We start from the raw sequence: 26,495 nt of genomic DNA, 5'->3' as shown, positions 1-26,495 counted from the left end.
ATTTGTTTGGAAACTGCCTGATTGATTTGATGGCTGGTCTGGCTGCTTCACACACCCCACATGTAAGGTCATCTGATGCCTGAGCCACAGCTGGCAACCCTGACAGATGCTGGGCACTTTGCAGAGCTCAAAGCTCTGACAACTTGCTGTTCTCAACCACCACACTTCCATAATTTCCAATTTTTTTAACTCTGTGTGCTGACATAACACAAAGAAGACACAAGCATGAAAAACAGAATGCTCAGAAATCATAACCTGTGTTGTGTGCTCTCACATGGCTATTTCTTTTCTCTGAGAAACCACGCTACATGCAAGGCAGTTGAGTTCAGCCCTGCAAGTCCAGTCCAGCTCTAGCTGTTCCTTCCTTGCTCATAGGCAATGCCTGTGTGAGGCTCAGAACACCAGGCACTTGAATCATAGAATCATAGAACAGTACAATGGTTTGAGTTGGACAGAACCTTAAAGTTCATGTAGTCCCAACACCTGCCATGGAACTACACCAGGAACTATACCATTCCTCTATCACAGGTTGCTCCAAGCCTCTCCAACCTGGCCTTGGACACTTCAAAGGATGTGGCAGCCACAGCTTCTCTGGGCAGCCTATGCAGCCTTACCACTCTCATACCACTGCTACACTAATTCAAACAGCAACTTTCCAAAATCAGAACTAATGTAGGTCTCATGGTTTTCTGATTACAGTTATCTTTTCCTTATTGTGTTTTCACCAAAGGACAGCTGTCGGTAATGAAGAAACAAGAGCAAACAGGAGTGGACCCATGAAATGCAAAGAATGCAGCAGTGTGCCTTACCCTTGGCATGCCACATCTCGTTGGACACCAGGCTGTCACAGCCAGCACATTGGGGGTGCATCACCTGGGTAGCCATTGTCATTGCTGTCTTTGAGAGCCAACAGAACAAATTAGCAAACCCTCTGTAAAGCTGTTCCTGCCTTTGCAGAGGAGGATTGCAGTGCCGCTGCATCCTCTACATACAGGGGGACTGTCCTTAATGCCCAGAGGAGACCCTGGGAGCTGCCTGGATAGGGGTGAATTGATCCTGCATATGGCAAACTATTAAAATCAGACCCATATGCCAGGTCCTACACAGCATATTACAGAGCTTTTAACGCATCAGCTTTAAATTTCTGCATCTAGACATTTTGGGGCAGTTAGCTGCCAGCACAAGGGGTCTCAAAATTACTGTATTGCAGAGGAGAGAAAAATATTTGGTAACATAACCTTCCCTTAAAAGAAAAGAAACTAACCAGCAACAAAAGACTTCATAAATTCTCACTATTGCTTTTATAACCACCAATCTTGCTTAAAGGTGGGCAACACATTGGACCTGTAACACTGAACAATCATTAACAGAGAACCATTCCCAGCTGCCACCAGGGTGTCCCTGTGGGTATCTTGGAGAGGGGGATGGTCCCATGGTTCCCTTCTGGGGATGCAGGACAGAGCCCTGTGCCATCAGCTGCATGCCTCTCTCTCTCCTCCCATCTTCAGAGACCATGGGCAGATATGTGCAGCAGCATCCCATCACTGCCCAGTGCACCATCCTCTGCAGTGATGCTCCATGAGCTTTGCAGCCACAGACAACCCAGAAGTCTTGGCGAAGGCTCCAGAAGAAACTACTACAAGCCCTGGTTTCCATCTCTCAATACTAAAAAATCCCAACCTCAACACTCTTTGATCCAAAGAGCAGCTTAACTTTAACACTGGTATCTGAACAGAGCACTCCTCTATCCCAAGGGAGCATCACTCAGCTGCTGGAGCCCCAAACCCTGGCACCATCCTGGGATGGGGAGGGGACAGTTTTGGCATGGAGGTCTGGCTGGAAGGTGCACCCCAACCCACAGCCCCCCGTGTCACCACTGCTGGCTGACAAGATAGATGGATTTGACTGAAGGTAGCCAAACTGTCACTCAGGAGGTGCCCCCTCGGTACTCTTCTGGCTGGATCTACTGGAGGATGGGCTTGCCTGAGCCCTTCCTGTCAGGGATTTCAAAGGGAACAAGCAGCTGAGTGGGGATCTGACAGCTCTGCCGAATTAGGGCTATTTGCATGCTAATTTCTACCGTGCTTAACTCACTGGCAGACCTAGAGTGAGAGGCAGCCTCTGCATGTTTGGAACAATGCTTGACTGATCTAGCTGCGTTAACGAGCAAATTATGGTAATTTTGTTATTACAAATGCATAGAAATTTCCAAAGAGTAGAGCAATACAATATGTTTTCTCTCCTCCTACTTACTCCTAAATACAGACCTCTTTGTTTATAGATACTTCACCTTGCTTACTTATGTTTAGATATTCACAATGTCTTACCTCGACAGGAGGAGGCAGAAATTATGGACAGAGCAGAGAGGGCCAGCAAAGCAGAGTGGTCTGCCTTTGCCACACGTGGGACATTGGGGATCACATCCTCAGCTGAAATAAGGAGCAGAGAGCCTAACTGACCCCAGGTGAGGATCGCTCTGCAAGGGGAAGGTGGATCAGTAGATTCAAAGGCTGTGGGCTTTCCAGCATTTCATCTTCCTGCCCTCTTCAGCATAATTTCTAAGTCAATTCAATGAAATAATATTTGACAACATCATATTGAAAACAATATATATTTTATCTACATTCTGTGCAAGCACAGTAATTACATTCCTGACAGATGAGAACCAAAACATGTCTCTAAACTTCCAAGATTCTGGCAGACCCTCATCCGAAATGTACACGAGCAGAGGATAAACATATACCATTTACCTAACTGTTTCATTATTAATTAAGGGAATTATTTGTCAGCTGGTTTGCAATTTGCCCCAAGATATTTGTGATGGCACATCACATACTCCATCATAGGTGATGAAACTTCTCTGGCATTTGTCTTGCAAGACTACAAAAGGGTGGGGAGAAACTTCTATGGAATAGCCTCAGACTCAGAGAAAAATGCAAAAAAATTGCTTAACCAGAGAAAGCAACGTCAGCACTTCTGCCCTTTGGTAGCAGGTCTTCTGATTGTGGCATTGAAGCCTTGGATATTTTTGTGAGCATCTGCAGGGGATGAAGTTGTCTTTGGGGTGCACCAGGGGACATCTGGGTTTGGGTTTGAGCTGCATGAGCTGTCAAAAAGGCACAGGTGATTATAACCCAAACACACACACCTATCCCAGCCACAACAGCAGCATGGAGCAGGTGGAACTGATGGCACACTTGGGCGTTACTTCCAAGCTCTGAGGAGGTAAAGTGCAAACTTTCTGCTTCACCAAAGAATTGTTAAAGTTTATTCCTCATTTGCCTTAGGTCCATCTAGCATAAAGGGCCAGAATCTCCTTTTACTCTCACTGGCCAGAACAATGTCAGTGTTCAAGTAACCAAGCAGTTCCAGCATTATACTGGACAACCAAGGAGGACCTGGTTCACTGATGTCCTCTGACATCCCAAATACTGCAATTTGGTTCTCTGCCCCTGGTTTTAGGCGTTTTATCTCTCAGGTCCTTCTCATTTCTTTCCTAAATATTGTCACAAGATTACAACATGCTGGTGCCAAACTTTGGCAAAGGTATAGCCAGATCAAAAAACAATAACTAAAAACAATAAAGTCTTCAGTGTGCCAGAGGATCCAAATTCCACCAGTCTCTACAGACTGGATCCTGCTAGTCCCACTCATCCAAATGTCTGCCTCCTAACCCCTCCAGGACACAAGGCTGGCATTCTGGCCCCCTGCACCCCCTGCTGCAGGCTGGGTGCCAGTGGACTGAGGAAGGGTACTATCTCTTGCAGACTCAGTATGAGGAACAGCCCTAACAGGAAGACGTCCACACAGCCTTATTGCTCCTCAGCATCAGTACCTGCCAGCCACAATTAAAAAATGCATTTGAAAGCCACATGTTTTGTTTGCAACATCATCTCCTTTCCCTTCACACATTAGATCAAGCATCTTCTCCTAGATAAAAGACTGCTAATGATAGCATTGCTATTTTTTATGCCTTTCTTTTCAAAGCCCAGTTTTGAATGTCAGTGTTTTCAGGTCCCTTTAGTCGGGTAATTGCACATAGACTTCTTATAAAGGAAATTCATTTGTTCAGGGTCACTGCATGGTTTTTCATTAAAAACAAATTACCGGTGTTCAGAAAGGACATCTGGGTTTCAAGAGTCCCATTAATGACTATATTCTCAGCATCACTATTCTGGAGAGTCTACCCTTTCCTGTCACCCAGTATGCAGAGACTGCCAGGAGAGGAGGGGATGGGATGAACAGCAGCCCTGGGGAGGGGAAAAGGGGTGGCAGAGCAGGGGCTTCAACCCTGGAGTTGTGAAGAAGGAAAGGGGGAAGGGGACAGAAACTGAGGGGAAACAGGGGCTGCTGTCCCAGCACTTCTAACACAAGAACTGGGTAAGGATTTAAGCAAGTTATGGCTACTTGCATATTACTTGGGTCCAGCTCAGCTGCAGCATCATAAGCATGATGGCAGGGCACACACACACTGGTGAACACAGGCATGGTTTGTCCAAAGCACTGTCTCAGCAATGAAATTGATGCAAGTCCCTCTGCCCCAGTGCTGTCAGGACTCAAATGGGACACAGCTTCTGGGATGGGTTGCTTGGAGCAGGCACACATACTGTAGCTCTTGCACCACTCATGTTTCCCCTCTGTACCCTTGCTGATGGCCACCATCTGCCCCACACATGGGAGAACACTGACCTTCAGATACATCTTGGGAGCAGACCCACGGACACAAGTAGTGATCTGTGAAGAGAGAACTGAGCTGGTGCTGGAAACAGGCTGGTGGTTTGTGAAGCGATAATGGATCAAGAAAAGACCCCAGGCAAGCAGCACTGGTCCCTGTCACCATGCCAGCTCAAATCAGCAGGGCAGCAGAGCCCATGAAGGAGGAGAAATAGCACTGGAAAGAAAGCCCAGCCTTCCACAGGTGAGGGAGATATGGCAATTGTATGGTCTCTGTGACCAGCCAACAGCTGCTTCAGAAGCTGTGCTTCTATTCAAACACTTCACCTCAGGAAAGGGCTCTGAGGCCCCCACATTGGCCACAGAGTAAACCCCTGCAAATATTGTGTTTCCCAGTGTGCACCCAGCTTGCTTCTGCTGAGCTCCCAAAATGAAGTGTGAGGCAGTAAAAGGAGCAGAGGAAGCAGAAACTGCAAGCAGAAGACAACACCATCTCCATCCAAAGAAGAAAACAGCCCCAGAACCACATCTCTGTAATAGAGCAAGCACTGCCAGGTGGCAAAAGACTTCATGTTGTGAGTACGTGCCTGGGTGGAGATGATGCAGTTTGCTCCAGCCTTCTCTTCCCCAGAGATTTTCCTCCAGCAAGGAAAGGCTGCTGGGAAAACACTGCTCCATGTTTCCAAAGCAACAGCACCTTAGGGGCACAGTCACAGTGTGAACAAATAGTAACAACAGTACCAAATTATTGGGGATAATTTCTTCATACAGCATCTCAATAACCTGTGGGATCCTGTGCCCCAAGATGATACTGAGGCCATGAATCTAGTAGGAACCAACAGTGGATTAAAGCTTTAAATAGGTAACAACAATACACAGAGAGCTGCACTAGACAAAAAAGAACATTTACAAAGAATATAAACTTCCATTATATTCAAGGCATCAGCCACCCGACAATGAGGGTTAAAGAGAAGTGTTCATTCTGTGCAAGCTGCTCCAGGTGCTGCTATGTCCCCTTCCCCAGGTGAGGCTGGTGGCTGTTCCTGGGAACCTGTGGCTTCCCATGACATACCACATGATAAAGTCAATGTTGATGCCTGCTCCCAGCATGTCTAGGAATATTTACCAATAGTCACCAATCTTATGTCGGGTCTACCCGCTTTCCTCCTGTCAGTAATAGTCTCCCAGAGAAAAAGGTGAGTCAGTCATGGGGCACAGAGCACAGGCAAACAGGATGCCAAGCCAGGGGCTGGAAGAAGGTGCCACTGGACTGCTGCAGGGGAGACTATGGTCACAGGATGGAAGAGGAATGTGGAAAGTGATTTTTCCCAGTCTCTGTGTAGATATTAGGATCTTCCCTATGACAGAAAAGATACCTATAGTGCTCCCTTCAGCCTCAGAGTGGGATTCATGGCTCAGTCATTTGATGGTAACTAGAGCAGAAGTGTCTTTTCTGCGTGGACTGCTGACACCACTCCTTTACAGAAAGGGGCCTGATGTCCATCTGTTAACAGCTTCCTGACTCCGTCCCTACTCACAGAATCAGGCAGAAGCATATGAATTTCTGCAGCACATTTCCAGCAGTGCCTCAGTTGAAACATTGAGTCATGGAATGACCAGTCATTTCAGGATGGAAAGGTCTTCAGGCGGTCTCAATACCATTCTCAGTCTAGGATCAGCAATACGGTCAGGGCAGAGTACTCAGGGCTTCACCCACCATGGCCTTGAAAACCCTCAAGCATGGAGACTGCAAAACCCCTCATCAGCCTGTTCCACCACTGGGCCCATCTCTTGGGGGAAAAGTTTGGAGACTTTTGTCATACTCAGTTGTATCTTACTTGTTTTGACTTCCGCCAATTATTTATTTGTGTTAAGGGGCCTCAAACCAGTACTATTCCCATTGTGAGTCCATAAGTTCCAAGTGAGGGGGGATAACCCCTTCTCTCCAACTCCTGCCCAGGACAATGCTGACCATTCTCACGACCAGTGCAGATAGCAGACTGATGCTCAGCTCTCAGTCTGCCTCATCCCTGGAGCCCCTCAAGGAACTAAACAGTCTTCAGCCTGTTTTGTAGCAAAGTGCTCCTTTTCCTGGTGCAGGATCATTTGGTTTGTCCTTGCTGGGTTTCATGCTCCTCCCCAGCCTGTCTATGTGCCTCCACATCACTGCTCTGCTCTATAGCCTACTGATGGCATCGTGCAGGTTGGCACCCTCTGAACACCTGATAAGATGGGCTCTCTTCTAGTTGTGGATGAAGTTGCTAACCAAGAGAGACCTCTAGCTGTGCCAGGCAGTTCTATGTGCAGTACCAGCACCCACCTGGAGTGTGGCATTAGGTACCACACCTCTAAGCTTGACCATCCTCTAAGCTTGACCATCCAGCCAGCTGTTTTCCCACCTATGTACCCATCTGTCCCCACCGTGGCATTTCATTTGCACCATGTGACATCAGAGCACTGTGGGTACTGGCACCTCAGCACAACTCAGACAGCTACCCTCCAGTCAATTCTACAGGGTGACAGCCACCAAAAGGCAGGAGAAGCTTGCAGGGCCAGTGGCCTGCAGAGGAAACATATTCATGGGAGCTTTGAACAATGCCAGCTGTCAGTCCCTAAAGCACCACACTGAAATCAAACCATGTGTTTGCTTGTTTGGTTCCTTCAGAGAAAAGCATTTGAATAGTTTATTCTCTACCACAGCAGACAAGCCACATAAAAATGGAAATTCGCTGCTGATATGCAAGTCCCTTGTTTTGCAGGAAAAGAAGAAGGAAATGTGAAATTTTGAGCATGTGTTTGAACAAGTCATGGAGATGCAGCAGAGACTCTCCTCCTTGCCTGTGGGAGAGATAAGGAAGGACCTGAGTCTGGCAGGAGGCAAAAGTGCTCCTGTTAGGATGAGCAGTGATGGGGGGGCTGGAGAAAAGATAAGGACGGAACATGAAGCTGAATACCCACACATCTTGCAATTGCAAGGGAGTGTGAAGGTCTCCTGTGCCCCACAGGCAAGCTACAGACCCCAGCAGGTGTGGGACATAGACCCAGCATGGTAAGGGCTGGGTTTACTCACATCAGCAGGGGCAATGGCAGTAGCAACAAGCATGCAACAAAACACTGCTTATGTGTTATCATGTATACATTTCTCCCATGTCTCTAACCACTTAACTCACACAATTGCTTAATTACAAGCAGAAAATAATGGCTAATGATTAAAAATCTTATCAAGGACGCACATTTCTAGCAAAGGCTCCAAAAACTAGAGCAAGGCAGAGGCAGGTCGTGAGATGAATTCCTGAGAGCCAGCACAACAAATACATGCCTGTGCTTGGGCATGACAATTTGGCCATTTTGGAACAAGCAGAGATGTGCCAGTGGTAGCAGACTGCGTCTGTCACCTGCCTTACTGTCAGCCCCTCAGGAACTGTGGTGCTTACCCTAGCAAGGCTCTAAAACTGGTCCTGCAAAGGACAGGAGTCAAAGAAGGATTGAGAAGGCATTTTGGATGCTAGTTAGCAAATTCTCACTTAAATGAGACAGAGAACCTACAGGAATTGCAGCTGACCTTCACACTAGCTGGAGCAGAAGGTTGTTATTAAAGGAACCAGTGAGAGGAACAGTGCAGTTATTCAATATAATGGGTCACACAAGCCTATATGTAGTTAAAAATAAAATCTATTACCCGGGAAAATCGGCTCAGATGACTCTACATCACTGAACCTACACTGCACCTCCTCTGGCTGAGCACCATTAAGCCCCACATCCTGCAGCTCTGTCAACCCACCCTAGCAGCTGCTCCCAAAGAATTGGTAACTCCCCAGAAAAGACAGGAGTGCTGTGGCCCCACCACTCCTTGCTGCCAGCACCCAGAAGTCACCGTCCTACTCTGAATTGCATGCGGATCTGCAGCCAACAGCGCTGAAGGCTGGCATAAGTGATGTGACAGACCTGCAGAACCTGTTCTGTCCAGCCCAGGCACCAGCACAACCTCTGCTTCTGCTGCCACAAAGGCAAGCAGTAGCCACCAGCTGGCTCATGCCACCTTGCATTTCTGACTGTGAGGCTCCAAAATGGGAAAGAAATTACAGAAGTAGAGTGTCCTGGGAACAGCTTGGTGTCCCCATGAGTCAGGTTTGCATGGAGGAAGTCTGAGGTCAGGACATGTCCAGCCCCCACGGCCAGTGGCCTCACTACTGGGGCAGCACAGAGGGACAGTGTTGGGAGAAACCAGGTGAGTTAGAGGAAAGCCTGAGTCAGGTGAGTAGAGCCTGGCACAGCCCAATATGGAGCAATCTCCAGGCTCCACAGAAGGGAGGCTGGGAGCTCCTTCAGCATTTCAGTGCCAACACTTTGCTTTGGCATTCTGCAGGTTATGCAGCCTCCTGTGCTGGGGAGCTTGGTCCTACTTCACTCAGGATCACTCCACACCTACCCTTCAGCACTGTGGTTTCTACCTCAGCACAGAACATTCACAGCACACAACATTTCTCTCCTGAAATGCTATTTGTTTTCCTTTTATGTTTTCTTTCCCCCCTACTCTGAAGACTCACCAGGCACCATTCCTGTCAGTGCTGGAGCGGAGTAGCTGCCCTGTCCAGCAGGAGGGACGTGTGGAGGATATCCTGGGAGGGTTGTACTTGCCAGCTCGCGACCTGAGGAATCAAACCAACAAATCACCATGTGAGCACTGCAACAAGCAGACATGGTTTTACATCTCCCCAAGCACCCAGAACACAGCCATGCATTTGTCATCACTGCTCTGCGAGGACCAGCATGGGATTTCCAGACTGGCAGGGACGGCAGGCACAGTTTTGTTTTCTCTATGAGCTGCCACAAAGCTCCAATGAAGTGCAAGACTGGAAGGTGAAGAGCAGAGCTCTGCAGGGAGAGGAACACACCCGCCTGAACTCCAGCTGCTCATCCCTACTCCGATTCCTCCAAAGCTTAGATTTGTAAAGTCAAAAGCAGTAAAACACAGATCTTAATGACATTTTGCCAGAAAACTCCCTAGAAAATCACATGCACAGGCTGAGACTGTTTGAGATCTAAATACAATGCAGGGCATTTGGTTTATCTCTTATTAAAGCAAAAAAGAAAAAAAAAAAAAAAAGAACAAACACAAGGTATTGAGACATGAAGGTGGTTTAAAATATAGTGCCAGAAGAAGATTTAGATTTGCAGACACAGCCTGATGCACTGCTCTTTCCTTAGCCACGGAAACATGGGTTCTAGTCAAGCACCCACAGGACTTCTATGGAAATAACCCCACAAAAGCAGGCAGTGGGATGTCTTACATCTCTCTGTGTCCCTGGACCAGGGGTCTGGGGTACCCCCTCTTTCTTCACCCTCTCCCCAGACACATCTCCTATCACCTTCAAGGACATGATTCTGCTGGCATTGTCAAGATAGGAGGTCAGATATCATTGCTCACAAAGAACCACAGAAGTGTTTCCTCACGGACCCTGCTCCCATGTGGAGGTTCTGGAACTGTCACCATCCCTTCAGGCTGCCCCAGTGTGATTTTGGGTAAACCACTGTCAGCTGTGGTCACAAGAGACCCTCCAGAAGAAAAGGATGCTCCTGTGATCTCATCAGGCAGAATCCATCCCTCACCCCAGAGGAAATCCTGGAGCCCACTCATGGTCTTCTGGGCTCCCATGGCATCCTTGGGCAGAACACTTAGCCAAGGAGAAGTTGCTTTCAAGACACACACAGGTGCCTGGTGGCATTGACCCTGCAACACTATGGCTTGGTCAGCAGCTGGATGTAGGCTCTGCAATCCACTCCCAGTGTGAACATCACACACACTACTCAGGCACCACTTTAGTTCAAGGATCTGCCTCATAGACCCACCCCCCTGGCTCTGCCACCACCTCTGCCCGCCTGCCAAGTGACTCCTCCAAGGCCAGGGGAAAATGAGGGGTCCATCAGATCCACAGCACAGCTCAGAGGCAGTGGCACTGCATGAGAGCTTAGCTCTGAAAAGCTGAGTGTACAGTTCAGTTAAGAGGAAGGGACTCTGGGCTGCATGAAGCACCTGGCCCTTCCGCTCTTCCAGCCTCTATGGGACAGGGACCACTCTGGCATCAGTCAGCTCCAAGATCCTGTTGACCCAAAACAGCTCATTAGCAAAAATCAGGTTCCTTCCTTAAAAGGTAGCATGTTGGATGAGCAAAAGTTATGTGACTTTGTTGATTTTAGCACTACTGACAAGAAAAAAATTCACAGGTTCTGGTTTTTCACATTGTGCTCTCTAGGCAATTGTTTTTAAGACAGTGAACTTTTTTCAGGTCTCTAAGCTTGGAGAGATTGAAACTAAACATTTTTACAAAAGTCAAAACAATTATTTTTAAAGTTTTTTTTTTTTTTTGGTAAAGATTTTGAGACTCAATTTCATTTTGATCTAAAAAGAAAACTTTAAAATCTTCATTTTTTTGATATCTTTAAAGAAATGAGACTTCATCTGATGAGAAAAGAGACAGGTACACAAGTAATTGCAAATTGTGGCTCACAGTCTCTGGGTCACAGCCACAAAGACTGCCTCCCCCTACCCTCAGATGAAGGGGCACATGCCAAAACTCTAGCATTGCTGCAGTGATCTCTTAGCACATGCCCCACTTTCCTCCACACTCAGTAGCTGTAAATCAGGATGCAAGCTGTTCCTCTCAGGCCCTTCCTACAGAATATTTATGGTGCATTCACATCCTAAAAGAATTTAAGGTACAAAACAATTGATTAATTTGCTCTCCAGTGCTAGGGAGAAGTCACGTCCCTTACGGAAGGGCATAATGAATTCTAATTATTCAATGCAGGCAGAAAATGGTTATTTTAGATTAAAATGTTCTCCCCTCATCATTGCCCTGCTTCCTTCTCTCCCACACAAAATTAAATGCTTTATGTCACCTCTACAGTCTGGAGAATACAAAAGTATCTGCAGTCTACATAAAGTCAGTCTCAGAAGCTAAGTTCACCGCCGGTCCCTAATGCAGACAAACATTTCACAGGCTGACTACTGCCATCTAAGAGCCCTCTGGAGACCCAGGAGGGAAATCAGGACTCCTCCCTTCCTTGGTTATATGGTGTCACCACAGAATGGCACAACACATAAGGTCCTAAAGGTGCCTTGACCTGTGGGCAAGCTCCCCTTCCCAAACTGCCCCACACTGACTACACCCCACACTTCACTTTCCATAGCCATAATAAAAACCTTGACATTTACTTCAGTATTTTGAAATATTACAAATAATTCACTTTCTCCAAAGCCACTGCCACACTCAGAATGACTAGAATCACTATCAAGGGCACTGAGCAACATAACCACCACAAACAACAGTATAACAAGTAGGACCTCTGCTCCTCAGTCAATTAAGAAAATATTGGCTGTGATCTATTCCACAGGTTTGGGCTGGTTTCCACCACATCCCATTTCCAAATGAAATGTTCTGTCATGTGTCAACAAATCTTCCCTGTAGGGTTCCCACAGCCAGGTCTCAGGCAGGGCCTGAGGGGAGGCTGAGGAGGCTGGCCAAAGGTGACCAAGGGCATAGCTGCAAGTGCTGCAATCCAGCCTCATCCTGTCAATTCCATCCAATTTGCTTTCACCAAAAAAGAAAGACTGGAGCATCCCATTCTCTATGAGATTTTCTCCCAGTGCTTGCAAGCTTCAACTGCAGTAAAACAATTGATTTAAGAGAAAAACACTAATCCACCTAGTACAAAGAAAGATTAAGAAGCAGCCTCCGCTCCAGGCTGTTCTGCTTTACACATACAGGCAAAGCACTCAAGAGGAAATGAACATCTACATTTTAGCAGTGGGCGACACAGACATAGGGACCTAGGTCCCTTCAAGACATATTTTTTCCTGAATGTCTTTGTCCTGTGCTTTTTGAAGGTTATTTTAGACACCTAAAGTTAAAGAAGGGGCAGAAGCAGCTGTGGGCAGAGCTTCCTCCTTGCCTTGCTGGGCTGGTACCATGCAGGACAGGGCAGCTCAGCTGCCAGCTCCACCCTATAGAGACGCTCAACTAGAGCAGAGCCTAGCAGGTTTTTCCAAGATAACCAACAATCTTTTTCCAACAACTTCCGCCAACAACTTTAAGCTCCAAGTACCAAAATCCCTTTCTGAGTCTTTCCTATAGTGGCCTCCCCATGGAGAGGCTGGTAGCCCCAGCAGCATCGATACCTTCAGTGATATCTGCTGACCTGAAACTGGCACACCTCCATGATAGAAGGAGCACACAGCAACTCTAGTGCCCATTCAGCCTGGACCCTGCCATCTCCTTTATCACATCACCTCCTCCAGACTGCTTCACCAGGCTCCTTCAGGTTCCTGGTGAACACCTCCAAGGCAATGCTGACCCAACACTCATCTGATTTCCAGAGAGAAAATGTCTTAGGGGGAGCACCAGTGTTGTCATTGTGGAGAGTGGAGCAAACACCTCTGCTATGGACATCCTTGCACATGTTAAAGGCTCTGTACACAGAAGATAATCAAAAAATGTCCATCCCTCCATTCACTAGGAGCTGGCAACACTCACAATGAAAACAAATTATCATTTTACAAAGAAAGTATAAATAAGTAATTTTCTTCCATAAAAGAAATTTTGCCACCAGCTACAGGAGAGCTTAGCAGCAACCCCTGCACAGATGAAGCAAGCGGTGCTTGGGCATCAGCAAATGTCCTTGCTGCAGGACAAAAGGGCTGGGGCAGAGAGCAGCCTGCAGCAGCAAAGGACTCTCCTCTCTCCAAACCACAGTGGAAAAAAAAAGAGGGAGCAGTTTAGAAGCATTCCTCAATCCATCTACCTTCTTAAAAAAAAATCAAAAGGCAGCAAAGAGTATTTCCAAGTGCGTCTTTGTACACTACTGTGTGTAAACGTGAATCCAATTAACTTCAAATTTAACTACTAATGAAATTATCTCATTTTGCTATCAGCTCAGCTCTCATCCATGGCAGTAATTAACCACTGGGGGTTGTCACTCCCAGACACATGACACAAGGACTCCCCCAAGCTCAGGTGCTTCAAACCCGCGCAGAATTCATTACCCTGACAGTGTGAAAACCCTTCACTTTCAATACCACAGGGCACCAATGCATATTTTTCCCTTTATCTAACAGATTGTCAGTAACAGTATGAAAGGAATGAGCCCACTGGACATGTAATTAATTACAGCAAAGAATACATCAGAAAATGTAAGGGGTTCAGGTGGTGGAAGGGGGCTCACAGAGCCCCTTTACCACTGTCTCACAGCCACCAGCAGGGCTGGTGATTTTCCTTTCCACAATGCACCATGGTCTGCACTGAGGGAAGCCAGGCCTTTGCCCCCTACCCCATGCTCACAGCAGGTGTGTGATTGCGACCGGCTCAGAAGCATGGTCAAGAATGAGGCAGTGCTCTGGGTTAATGGGGTAATGCCACCTCTTCAGAGTCAGAGGTTCAGTAGGTCAGCAATACTGAGAAAGTTAGTCCAGCCGTGCCGGTGAAACCTCCCACTTTCCTTGCAGGTATCATTACAAGACATCAGACCATCTGAAATGGCTACCCAAGGTAGCACACACCCTGTCTGAAATTACACAAGGTACCACCCAGAACCAGAGTTCCCCACCCTGCAGAGACCAGCACTGCTCTAGGCTCCACCTCAGGCATCCTGGCCCAAACCAGATCCCTCACCAGATCCCTCACAGACCTGTCCAACAGCACAGATCAGAGCCCTCCCCCCCAGATCCACACAGAGGCTGATGCCTCACCTGACTCTTTGTGCCTTTCCAGAAAACTATTTTTAAAAATGCAGGTTTGCACTAGACAAACTAGCAATGAAGAGATGCTGTCGCAGTAGCCCACAGAGCTGTGCAATAAGCTGGACAGGTACTTCCAAGCACCATCCCATTCCCTCTGGGGTTCTACAGCTCCTTGCCTGGCAGCCTCTGTGTGCAAGGAATCCTTATGCTGGTTTTGTGCAGGGATGCCACGTATCAGCTGCAGCAGGGCACCAGCAGAATTGATAAACCACTTCCAGAAGGCCTTCCAGATGGATTAACTTGGCTTTAGACTGTGCTGTCTTCAAAATGACCTTGCATGGTCTCTAAGACTCCACACTGTGATGGGAGGAGGATGGCACTCCTGCTGTGGTCATGTTCCTGGTCCTGTCACACGGCATCTCCCTCATCAAGTGCCTTCAAACATCGCTGGCAGAGGAAGGGAACTGCACTATTGCTGTTCTGCTTCTAGGACCCCAGAGGATTGCTGGCCCCAGCAGCCTGCACGTGTTGCTCTCTCTTGGATGGGCTTTGGCAGCCATCCTGCCATACCAGGCATCTGCTACCCCAGATATGAGGAAGCTGTGGTGCCTTACAGGAAGGGATGTCATTGCTTAACACCAGGAAAAAAAAAAGTAATTGGCAGTGATGCTTTTTGGGTACCACTTCATGTCTGGGCAGCAAGCCCAAATTTCTAGCCTATTTCAGTGAAATTGATTACCAACACTGTCTTTTATTCTGAAAAAAACTGTTCCCACTTATAAAAGCTCCCTTTCTTCCATGAAGAACTTGATCATGCTAACCTAGTTGTTTCAACTGTTACCCCAAAGAAAGTGTTTTGATCAAATGCACAATGCTGTTATCAGGAAAAGACCTGATGAGCTCCATCAATTGGCTTTTGCTTCCTTTGCCACCTGGGGGTGTGTGTGTATCACCCAGGGTGTGCCCAGGGCAGCAGCATGGGGCATTGGTGTACCCAGACAAGAGAAAAGCACGTCCTAAAAAAGCTATCTGGTTTTATCACACACAAAATGCTGCTCCACAGTAGCAGCATACTCATTACTGCCTCAGGTCCAAACCCTCTGAGCACATGCCCCAACATTCAGTCCTGCCCAAAAGTCACTCAGACTCTGTATCCCATGGATGCCTGCAGTACAGCATTTCATGCCATTCCACTGGGAAAGGAGATGTCACCAGCACAGGACTCCAACACACTGAATCGCTGCTGTTAATGAATAACTCCCCTCCTGTGCTCATCTTGCTCTATTTGTGGACATCAAACCAGTGTGGTATGCTTACTGTGATGAGTTACCTCTCCTGCACCTAATTAGAGGCAGATAAAACAGTGGTAACATACAGATCACCTGTAATGATTTTGCTGACTCGATTATTCTTCTGACAATTAGCTCTGGCTGCCAAAGCCTCACAGGAATGTCAAAGTCTACTTCCTACAAAGCAGGTAATGTCACAGGTATGACCATGAAATCAATAATGAGGCACAGCTCTTGCAGAGGGCATTCAGGTCAGATGGAACAGCCCTTAAATTAAACATTGATAAGCAGAACACAATTATCCATCATGTTTAAGTGCCTGCGTGAAATTAGCAGCCAGGGAATGGGAGCAGTGGGGGAAAGATTAGTGGAGGAGGTATTGAAATGCACAGTGTCCACTGTGACTGGGGCTGCAAGGGCTCATGACAGTGGTACCGTAATCTGCTATCAGAGCCATAAAATTCAGATTAAGCACACTGCACGGAAACAGGGGCTGCAGATGTGGGTCTGTTTTTCTCCTCATCTGCAAAGAAGCAGCAGATGTTTACAGGACTCCAAAGCTGCCTTTCATAGCAGGTGTCTCTCTTACTCTTTCCATTGACCCAATTACACTTTTAAAAGAGAGACAGGGCAGGTAAAAGAGAAAGGGAGGAAGAGTGATGCTTTCTGTCAGAGCAAAAATGCAGTGAGAGAGTACTGATAAATACCCCAGTATGTTTTCTCTGTGATTCCTAAGAAGGAGTCCTGGAGCTACAGAGTGCTCTGCCATCAGTCCCATCTCCTCTGGACAATCTCTTTTATCCTGCTGCATAAAACTCCTATTCCTTCTTCTGCGCAGCAACAGAGCTCTTGAACCCTATAAACAACTCAATATTCCAGCTTGTCACATACTTTTCAGGGTTGCTAGCATGAGAAAGTTTTTTCTGCAGATCTGAGCTGCACCATCATCCACCTTGGTCAAAGACCACCTGGTTCACTTGTCCCTCCTGTAACACATGCAAGGTTAGAATTCCAGGGGTTGACCCCTTCATTCAATGCACACACTCACAATGTATTGGAGGGGTCATCTGTGTGGAAAATAGGGAAAAATACCCCAGGCAGACAACATCTTTGCAAGAACCCACTCTCACCCTAATTCTTGTGTGGCCAAGAACTAGCCACATACTAAAATGCACCTACATAATTTAGCCTTTCTCTGGCCCATGATAAATGACATATTCAGGCCTTGCAAGGTTTCTCTTTGTTGAGCCCAGGTGGGGCTAGCAGGCCCACCACTAGTTGGGGCAGGGCAAAGCATGGCTTGGGTCTCGGGCGCTCGCAGCTCTGCATGTGAAGGGATGTGGGGAAGTGTGGGTATGCATGGGATGCATGGCAGAATGATGGAGATGATCCCACCACATTACATTACACACCACCACAACTTTAACTTCATCATCTATCAAGGGGACACCAAAAGGCAAGGAGGGCAGATGGAGGTCAGAGCAAGGATGATGAGATCTTGTGGGAGGATACGTGGTGTTCTGGATCCATTAAATCCATTTTGTGGGGCCCTTCCCCTCCCACATCTGCCTGGAGAAAAACAGAGGAGCAGCATGGGGCATCTTGCAGCAGCTGCAGCAGAACCCTGAAGAAGAGGGTTCTCTGAGGGAGGCTGAGGGTTCCCTGGGGGAGGCCGGCACAGTCTGTAAGTCTCACACAGGTCCATGTCCCTGCACAGCTACTGCATGCCTAAATCCTGGGAACTGCTCCCTTACTGAAGAGCACAGTCCCTCCCAAAGGAGGGGCCAAACAGACACAATGAGGAGGAGTTGGCAGACCACAGATGTCATGTCACATTTGCCTTTGTGCCAGTGCCAGACAAGAACTTTAATAATGAAACCTTTACACTAAGAGACAGAAATGCCCCAACAACTTGAATTGTGTAAACCTGGACTTTATGCAAGCAGAGAGCTGTTCTTTTGGCATTTTAACTCGAAGAAGTTAATGGGTGTGTATTGAAAATGTTCTAAAGACAATAGAACTTTTGATTTTCTTTTTAAAAAAGAAGTTAAATCTCATTTTCAAGATTAAAATTACTTTGCTATGTAAAATTTAAGACAGTGAGGACTGATATAAAAGCCGTCACAAATACAGCCAAGAAGTGTACACTGCTCTGGGCTGGTTTTACCTTTTTTGGTACTTTCTGTTAAACTTTCTTCAAGATCTGGAGTTTTTTAAGACAAACATTTTGTTTGTCTATTTGTTGTGGTCTGGTTTCGTTGGGGTTTTTTTACTATGAAATAGACCCAAACAAAGTAAAAATCTTGAATATTTTCACAGCTGTTGGATCTGCAGGGCCCTGCCACAGCCAAAAGGATGGACCTTCATGAGCTCAGCAGGGACCCACAGAAAAGGCTACAGAGGCACAAGGACCCAACAGCCTAAGCCTGAATAAACCCCCACTGGTTCCTGGTCCGGGGGTCAGTCCCTCCACCAGTGTGGCAGAGAAGCACCTTCACAGATACAAAGTTTCAAGAGCAAGGGAAGGCAGCTCATCCTGGCTCTGACAGGATGGGAACTTCTGTTGGTCGAGATCTCAAAGATGAGACTCTGCTTACATAACACTGAAACTGATGGCGGTATTCAGCTGGGTTTCAGGTCTGGTCAAAGTTTCACTGGAAAACTGCCTGAAATTGGCTGCTCTTCCCCTTCTTATTTCCATGGCTCACAGTGCAAGCCAGGAAGAGCCAAAATTGCGGGCAGTTAGGATGTGGGAACCACTGAAGCAGAATGAGGGAAGCCAAGTGAGCTTCCAGAGGTTCTGGAAAAGAAATAGAGCAGGGAATGCCAACTGGAAGCATGGATGCACCAAGGTGTGTATAGGACAGAGACACACATGGGCTTGTCCTCCTGCTCTGGTTATACCACTGGTGCCAACTATACTGATCTGCAGTTTTCAATATTTCAGAAGGGATTCACTGCACACCAAGTGCTCTCCTCAGCAATTTGCATTCATTTGAAAATGACATCAAGTGTTGCCTACAAAGGCAAAAAAAAAAACGTGTCTACTTAGCTGAGAGACCAGTTAGCCTCCCCCCATCAAACGGACATGTTTAAAGCAGAGAGAAAAGAAATCCACATAAAAATAATGGGCTTACCATCATGGCAGGTCTTAGCCTACAACGTGTTATTTTTTGGTTAAGTGCCATTCATCATGCAGTGTAATTCACAAGCAGCAATGAAAAAAAACTTTCAAATAGAAATAATAAAACCAACTTTAAAGAGTTCAGAATTAAATAAATGCAAAAGAAACCAAAGTCAAAAGCCAAAATATAAAATAACAATTCCAAAATAAAATCTCTTCTTGCTAAAATGTAGGAAGTGCTAGTTTGGGTGTTTTTCTGCTGTTGAGTAACATACTTCTGCATTTCATATCACCTCACATCTTAGGTCTGAACAGCCTTACACACCTCACAACCACTGCCATATTAAAGAAGGTTTTTTTTCATTGCCTTATTTCTAAAATGTACTCCAGCCAGCATGCTACATGCAGTGAATGAAAGAAATAGGAGAATTAAACCACGCAATGAAACAGCTTTCTGACGAATAAAGCTATGGAGATTTTAGGCTCCATTTACTCCTCAATCTAATTTTGCCCTCCAATGCACATTATGTCTGAAATGGGATCTCTTGTGGTTTGATCAGTGCTCTTAACGCATGCAGAAGCAACATATTCCCTTTATTGTTGTTTTCCTTCTGCAGCACAGCAATACTTCTAATAAGAGCAGCACAGCAGGCTTGGTGAGACTGTCTCCACAGTAATCACTGTGCTGCTGGAAAGATGTAGGATGACCAAGAGGATCAGCAGCATGAAAAGTTTGTGGTCTGGGGGATCCCTGTTCATGTAAATACACAGCTAGATGCTAAACACCCCAGAAAAATCATTAGGGGGACTGAGTTACCAAGAGATATTTAAATAAAACATTTTCCCTTTTCTTCTTTTCCACTGTTTGGATTTTTACAAATGCCCAGAAGATGTTTTCTAGCTTCTCTTTGCAATCAAGAAGACTAGAAGGAAACTACCATCAGTATGTCAAGAACTATGAGCTCCTCTCACTGTTACCAGACTCCAGACAATTCCTTGGAGCTACAAGGGAAAAACCAAACAGTAGGACCTGTAGTATGAAATGAAAAGTATTTTACTGTGGTGGCATGGATGCTCCCAAAAACTAATGGATATGTATGGGATGTATGGGGAGAGGTAGCTGGCCTCCAACCTCTGCCTCATCACGAAATGGAAATCCAGATGTTTTCCAACCCCACATGTTCAGCCCATTTAACAAACATTTAACAGTTAGGGAAAGGGACATGCCAGCCCTGAAGAGTGGTCCTGCACATTACTGGGGTCCACAGCCTTGGCTCAGGCTGGTAGCTGCCCTGGGATCAGAGATGCTGCTCCCAAGGGAGGGCCTCCTTCAGCAGGGCTCAGATCTTCAGGATTCATCCCACAGACCTGGCTAAAAGAACTCGCTGTCCACAGACAACTCAGAGGGCTCATACCAGGCCATGCAGTGACCTCTGGGACCACCTAGGCACTGGGAATGTGTGTGAGGAGAAATGCAGATGGCCTCTGAACCACCAGCTGCCACCATGGCCACTTCATGAAGGGCATCTGAGAATGCTGATGACCTAGCCAGCAGGAGCAGGGAGGTCGTTCTCCCCCTGTACTTGGCACTGGTGAGGACACACCTTAAGTGCTGTGTCCAGTTCTGGGCCCCTCAGTTTGGGAAGGATGTTGAGACACTGGAACATGTCCAGAGGAGGCAACCAGGCTGGTGAGGGGCTGGGAACACAAACCCTGTGAGGAACAGCTGAGGGAGCTGGAGGTGCTCAGTCTGGAGAAAAGGAGACTCAGAGGCGACCTCATCACTCTCTAAACTTCCTGAAGGGTGGTTGTAGTCAGGTGGGGTTGATCTCTCTCTCCAGGCAGCAACTGACAGAACCAGAGGACACAGTCTCAAGCTGCATCAAGGGAAATATAGGATGGATATTAGGAAAAGAGTTTTTCACAGAGAGAGTGATGAAGTACTAGAATGTTCTGCCTGGGGAGGTGGTGGAGTCACCATCCCTGAATGTGTTTAAAAAAAGACTGGATATGGCACTCGGTGCCATGGTTTAGCTGAGGTGTTACGGCATGGGTTGAACTCAATGACCTTGAAGGTCTCTTCCAACCTGGTGATTCTGTGAGTCTGTGATTCTGTGATATACCCCATACACCATAAATGGGACGGCCACTACCTGGGATATGCTGTGCTGTGATTGCTGTGGTATGAACTGCATGAAAAGGCCCTACTGGTACAGGTGCTGCTCCAGAGCATCTGTATGACCATTATATGATATGATGATATGATATGATATGATATGATATGATATGATACATTATGTCATATCAGGAGGGGCAGGGCAGCCCACCTCCTCCTCCCAGCCTGGCAGCTGGGGTGACACTGCACCCAGGTCTGAGAACTACACAGAGTGGACCTGGAGATGGTACTAGAATCCAGGCAAGCCTTCAGGCTGCAGAGCTCTGGGTCCCTGCCATGTCCTGGTGGGCTTGGATGATCCCAGCTTCATGATTCCCAGCCATGTGTGGGAAAGCAGGTAAGCTGATCCAGCCAAGCAACCAGGAGAGAAGGGAGGACATGACTTTCCAGGGACCTTGCAAAGGACAGCAGTGACATCCAGAGGGATTTTGGGGCCAGCAAGAGCAGAAGGAGAAGCCCAAACAGCATGCAACCCTGCCTCAGTGGGAATCCCTTTGTCCCAAGCCACATCCTTGCACCCCTTGCCAGCACCCAAGGACTGGTGATGCTCTGGCAGATCATGTCACTGCTCAGGGCCACGGTGTGTCCAGCCAGGCTCAGTGCAGTACTGCTGTGCTAGGGGCTGCCAGTGGTCAGCCAGATGCCACATGACCCAGGTCTTCACCGTTCTACCTGCTCCTATGCAGACAGACACCTCCCCAGACAGGGCAGCCCTGTCACTGCTGACATGGGTGAACACGACCCAGCAGCCTGCTGTTGCATCAAGAAACGGAAGACATGAGTATATTGACAACTGGTTATTCAGCTTGCTACATAAGCACAGAGGAAAAGCAAATCCAACAGCTTCCACCAGTCTGTTTTGCAGTGACATTAAACCACTAAACCCATGCTGAAATTTTTCATCTCACAAAGATCAATATTTATGATCTGCATCTGGAATTCATCTGAGATGGAGGTATTTCCAATCCAAGCATCATTGCTAATGTCATGAGTGGTTTTCTACTCCTCACAGAACAAATATGTACACCCTCAATTATTACATCTTAATTAGGATTCAACAAAGTCCACATCAACCACCTTTATGCCATTTTTCTGATATTTAAGTAATGCTTTTATTATCCTGGAATAAGATGAAAAGCTGAAATCAGGCACTTTACCTAGATTCTGTGATGGAAATAGTGAAGCTATGAAAATGTTGACACACTGGGGTTTCAGTATTTTCCACCAAATATTCTCAGTTGTCAAGTTTGAAATGTTTTACTCTCTTTGGCTGAAGGAACCTGAAACATGTAGTTTGAAATCACTTTGAGACAAAATTGTATTTTTCACCTGCCCCAGCAAGCAGCAGAACCAAATTAGTATTTTCAATTCCCACCTCTTTCTGAGCTTTCTAGTGGGTGGATAGCATCTCATAACATAGTGAGATATGTATCTCAGCTGATGTAGTTAAAAAAATAACAAATGTGTGGATTACTTTATGAGAAGAATCCTTCAGTGAGTTCAGACCAGAGAACAAAAGGGATTGTGGAAAGGGATCTTGCTCCATGCCCCTGTGATATTCCCCTTCTGCCACATTGAAGCAATCCATGAGCACAAGAATGGGGGGATGCTGTAGGGATGCCCAGCGGCATGGGACATCGCCACCCATCCCAAGACCTGGGGGCCGTACAGCCTGCCTGGGTCTGGGTGAGACACTTGGGGCTTGCTTGATCCTCAGCCATTACTCTTCAAGTGAGGACTCCCAGCTCACAATTTGACCTGCCTGCTCCTCAGCTAAAGACAGCGACCATGAATAAAAGCAGGACAGGAGAGTGGCCAGAGGGGGTCCCTGGCCAACCTTGGCCATCATGGTGTCAGAATTTATAACTGTATTAAATGGCATGACAGTTGGCCGCAATAAATCAGCTTCCCTTCTTTCCAAACCACAGACAATAAAAGGTTTGGCAGTGAAAGTAATTCATCATCATAAAGACTTGAGACGTTCCAGCCTTCAATTTCACTCACATTCTCAATACACCAGAGAGGAGTGTTGGAGTTTTAGGGGAGAAAAAAGATGAGGAGAGAAGAAAGGGGAAAATAATTAAAAGAAAACATGAAGAAAGATTGGGCAGGAATAATTACAAAGATCAGAAAAAGAAGTACATTCAGGACAGCACTTTGGATGATGGAGGCAGAGCTGCTCTGTTCTCTGCAAGGTGTATGTGATGCTGAGCAAAGCTGATGTGCCCCTACCTCCCCACTCCACAGGGAGGAGAGACTGGGACAGTGTCCCAGAGGGATAGCCAAATTTCACACTCACTCCCCTCCTCTCCCAGACCTGTGGTGCCACTGCTGATCCCTGCTGCCTACAACCTCTTTATGCCAGGTAGTGGGGACAGAGGAATGATGGTGATGACAGCAGCTAGCGCTGGTGGAGCACCATGCCCACAACCATGACGGTGCATTCCCCTCCATGAGGACTGCAAATTCATTCTGTGTCCACCCAGCAGGGAGGACCTCCCCTGCTGCACCAGAGGCCAGCTGCAGCCAGAAGAGCCCAGAGCAGCTACTACAGAAAGGGAGCGTTTTGCTGAGGGTCTGCAGACAGTGTTTTGCAGAGGAAAGCACAGATGTAACTCCATGGTCTACAAACCCTTCCTTGGGTGACATGATGCACTGGAGCAGTGGCTTTCCATCTCTCCAAGGGGTCAAGCACAGGGGACAGGCTCTCCTGTCCACCACATGCTGGTCAGGGCAGGGAGGCAATATCACACAGAGCACCACAGAGCTGCTTTACCCATGTCACAGTAGGGCCCGATGATATCCTAGTCATATGTTAAGAACTTAAGATCATGTCTCATTAAAACCAGAATTATTATCAAGACTTGAAGGTAATAAAGTCCCCAGAAGAGATGGATAAAATCTGTCTCCTGAGTAGTGAGGATGCAGCAGTGCATCCCCAAATCTGTTCAGTGAACCCTTATACAATGGACAAGGTGCACCTGGCCATAAGGTGGTAATCCCACCTCTGCATGTTCCCTAAGATCTGATGTGACTAGTGCAGCCTTGCACATCCCTACAGTGGAAGGCCACAGCAGCTGTACCTCTTTTGGTCAAACATTTGACTACAGAATGAACACTGGCCTCTCTGGAGTGGACAAAGCCATTGAGATGCTCTAGGGCAGGACATGTGGATTCATGGAGCACCTCCTGGTATGGCCTCAGCAGCTGCAGTCGATGACACACAAAGCAGAAGTGTGCTCTGCAACCCTGTACCCCGTGTTCATGCAGCAGGTGTGATGTATGCCCTGAGTACCCTTGTTACTGCCAGTGTTCCCCTATTCCTACAATGTCCATCCCAAGTGCAGCCCCACAAGGAGAGATGGACAATGCTCTCCAGAGAGCTCAGGGGCCAGATGCTACTTTGTCATCCAGGCTACGCTGGGCAATGCCCTGGCTCCACAAGATTCATAGTTGGCTGTGGTTCAGTGTCTATACCAGAGAGCTTGGCTGTCTCTGTATCAGCATGGGGGCAAAGCTGGAACTGGTTGCATTTGGGACTGCCTTTACTGGCTAGCATACACAGCTCAGGCAACAGAGGACACAATTTTCCTACTGTGTGAACAACTACCAGACCTGTTCAAGGCTACACCAAGGCCTGGGAATAGCTTGTGTCCATATGCCACATAACTATATTAACAAGGACAGAAGGAGCAAAAACAAGGTCTGTTTAGCAACGAACACCTGATTTGCTAACAGCCTTATCCACAGCCCCCAGCATCACCCCACCTCTTATGGACCTTGCAATTAGTGCACCTGTAGCAGCAACTGCTGCCTCCCCACCACATTCTTCCACTACATACATACTTGCAATCTTGCAACACTACATACTCTTGCAATCTTTAAGTGCCAGTGGTCAAGGAACATCCTTCCCCCAGGAGGATGCTTACATCTGGGGAGACCACAAGTTCTGGACCCAAAAGTGCCAGAGATGAAGCCAGCTGGGGAGGGGATAACCCACACATCTCTCTTTAGAGGAATACTGCTTATACATGAGCCTTTTTCAGCAGTTAGTGTGCAAAAATAGGCATAATGTCATCACAGGGCTGAGCTCAAGGATTTCAGATTGTTGTAACGAATGTACAATGAAAAGAAGGAAAATTCCAGAGGGACCCCAACACTCTTTTCACTCTTACTGAATTTACTTTTGAGCCACATCAGTGTGAAAATCCCAAGCCAGGTGTCAAGTCTGTGGCAGCACAGGCAGTCCCCATCCCTCCTGATTCTTGTGGGATTTCCACAAGTGATATTCCTCACTGCTGGTAGATGTGCCAATTCTATCAAGCAGCTCAGAGCCAGGCAACTTGTATTTTGATGAAGTGCCAGTGGCATTTTTCTTTTTTTCTAATGCATTTTTCATTTTGTGTATTTTTTTATTACAGGTCAACATTTTTATGAGAAATTAGATAAAACCCAAAATTCACACATATTTTGCCTTAATGTAATGTGGAATCATAAAGAGACAATGGTTCATTACAAAAAACCCCAAAACCAACCAAACAAAACAAACAAAAAAACCAGCAAACAAAACAAAATAAAATGAGAAAACTCTGTAGGCTTGTAAAATCTCTATTCTTGGCTAACACAGTGTTTTCCAGGGACAGAACTATAGGAAGAGCTCTTTCAAAGAATAGAGAACTTAAGCAAGAACTTTCCTCAAAAAATACACTGCAGCATTATTAAAACATAACTTCAAACACTGTACACTTTTTCTTTTTTTTACAGTTTTTCTTTCTTGAGTTGTCTTAAGTTTCACCTAGATTTCTCCCAGATTTCTCCTAGATTAAAGAAATTAAATCATGCTCCCACTTCTAGGAAATAGTAGGAAGGTGTGAAGACACAGCAGACAGAAAGCAGCCTCCTAGCATGCTCTCCATTGCTCAGGGGTGCCCAAAGACCCAGAATTGTATTTTTATGATTTCTTCTACTCACTTCCCAAAACTACTTGTCTGATAATTCACAGTCAATTCACTGCAAATACATAATCTCCCAGCTGGTCAGGTATCATTTAAGAATTAATTCCTACTAAGCAAATTAAGTCCACATATAATCAGTGTCAGAATAACAAAATTGTTTAGGTCAGAAAAGCTCTCTATGATCAGCGAGTCCAGCCATTCCCCAGCAGTGCTGAAGGCACCAGTAGCCCATGTCTCCAAGTGCCACATCCATATGACTTTTAAATCTTTCCAGGGATGGCAACTCTGCCACTGTCCTGGGCAGCCTATGCCAGGGTTGAACAATGAATCTTTCATTGAAGATGCTTTCCCAATATCTGGTGTAAACCTTCCCCATCCTGAGACCATGTCCTCTTATCCTTTTCTGTTCCCTGGGAGCAGAGCCTGACTCCGACCTGGCTCCACCCTCCTGTCAGGAAGCTGTAGAGAGACAGAAAGTCCCCCTGAGTCTCCTTTTCTCAAGTATGAGCCCCTTAGCTCCCTCTCTGCACCTAGTAACGCT

At 46.7% G+C, this 26,495-nt stretch overlaps 1 protein-coding gene across 5 annotated transcripts in view; it reads right to left on the bottom strand.

Moving 5' to 3' along the window:
- The window catches only part of PAX5 (paired box 5), a 134,681-nt gene that overhangs the window by 25,134 nt on the left and 83,052 nt on the right, over nucleotides 1-26,495 (bottom strand). For all 5 annotated transcript variants that reach the window (XM_068176955.1, XM_068176951.1, XM_068176953.1 and 2 more), the window contains one exon: nucleotides 9,222-9,323. In XM_068176955.1, the coding sequence (XP_068033056.1) occupies nucleotides 9,222-9,323 (102 nt within the window). The remainder of the gene's footprint in view (nucleotides 1-9,221; nucleotides 9,324-26,495) is intronic.

Source organism: Anomalospiza imberbis, chromosome Z, assembly GCF_031753505.1.
Source record: "Anomalospiza imberbis isolate Cuckoo-Finch-1a 21T00152 chromosome Z, ASM3175350v1, whole genome shotgun sequence".
Classification (NCBI taxonomy): Eukaryota; Metazoa; Chordata; class Aves; order Passeriformes; family Viduidae; genus Anomalospiza; species Anomalospiza imberbis.
The sequence above is the reverse complement of the archived record's forward strand: the minus strand, read 5'-3'. Positions and strand labels throughout refer to the sequence as shown.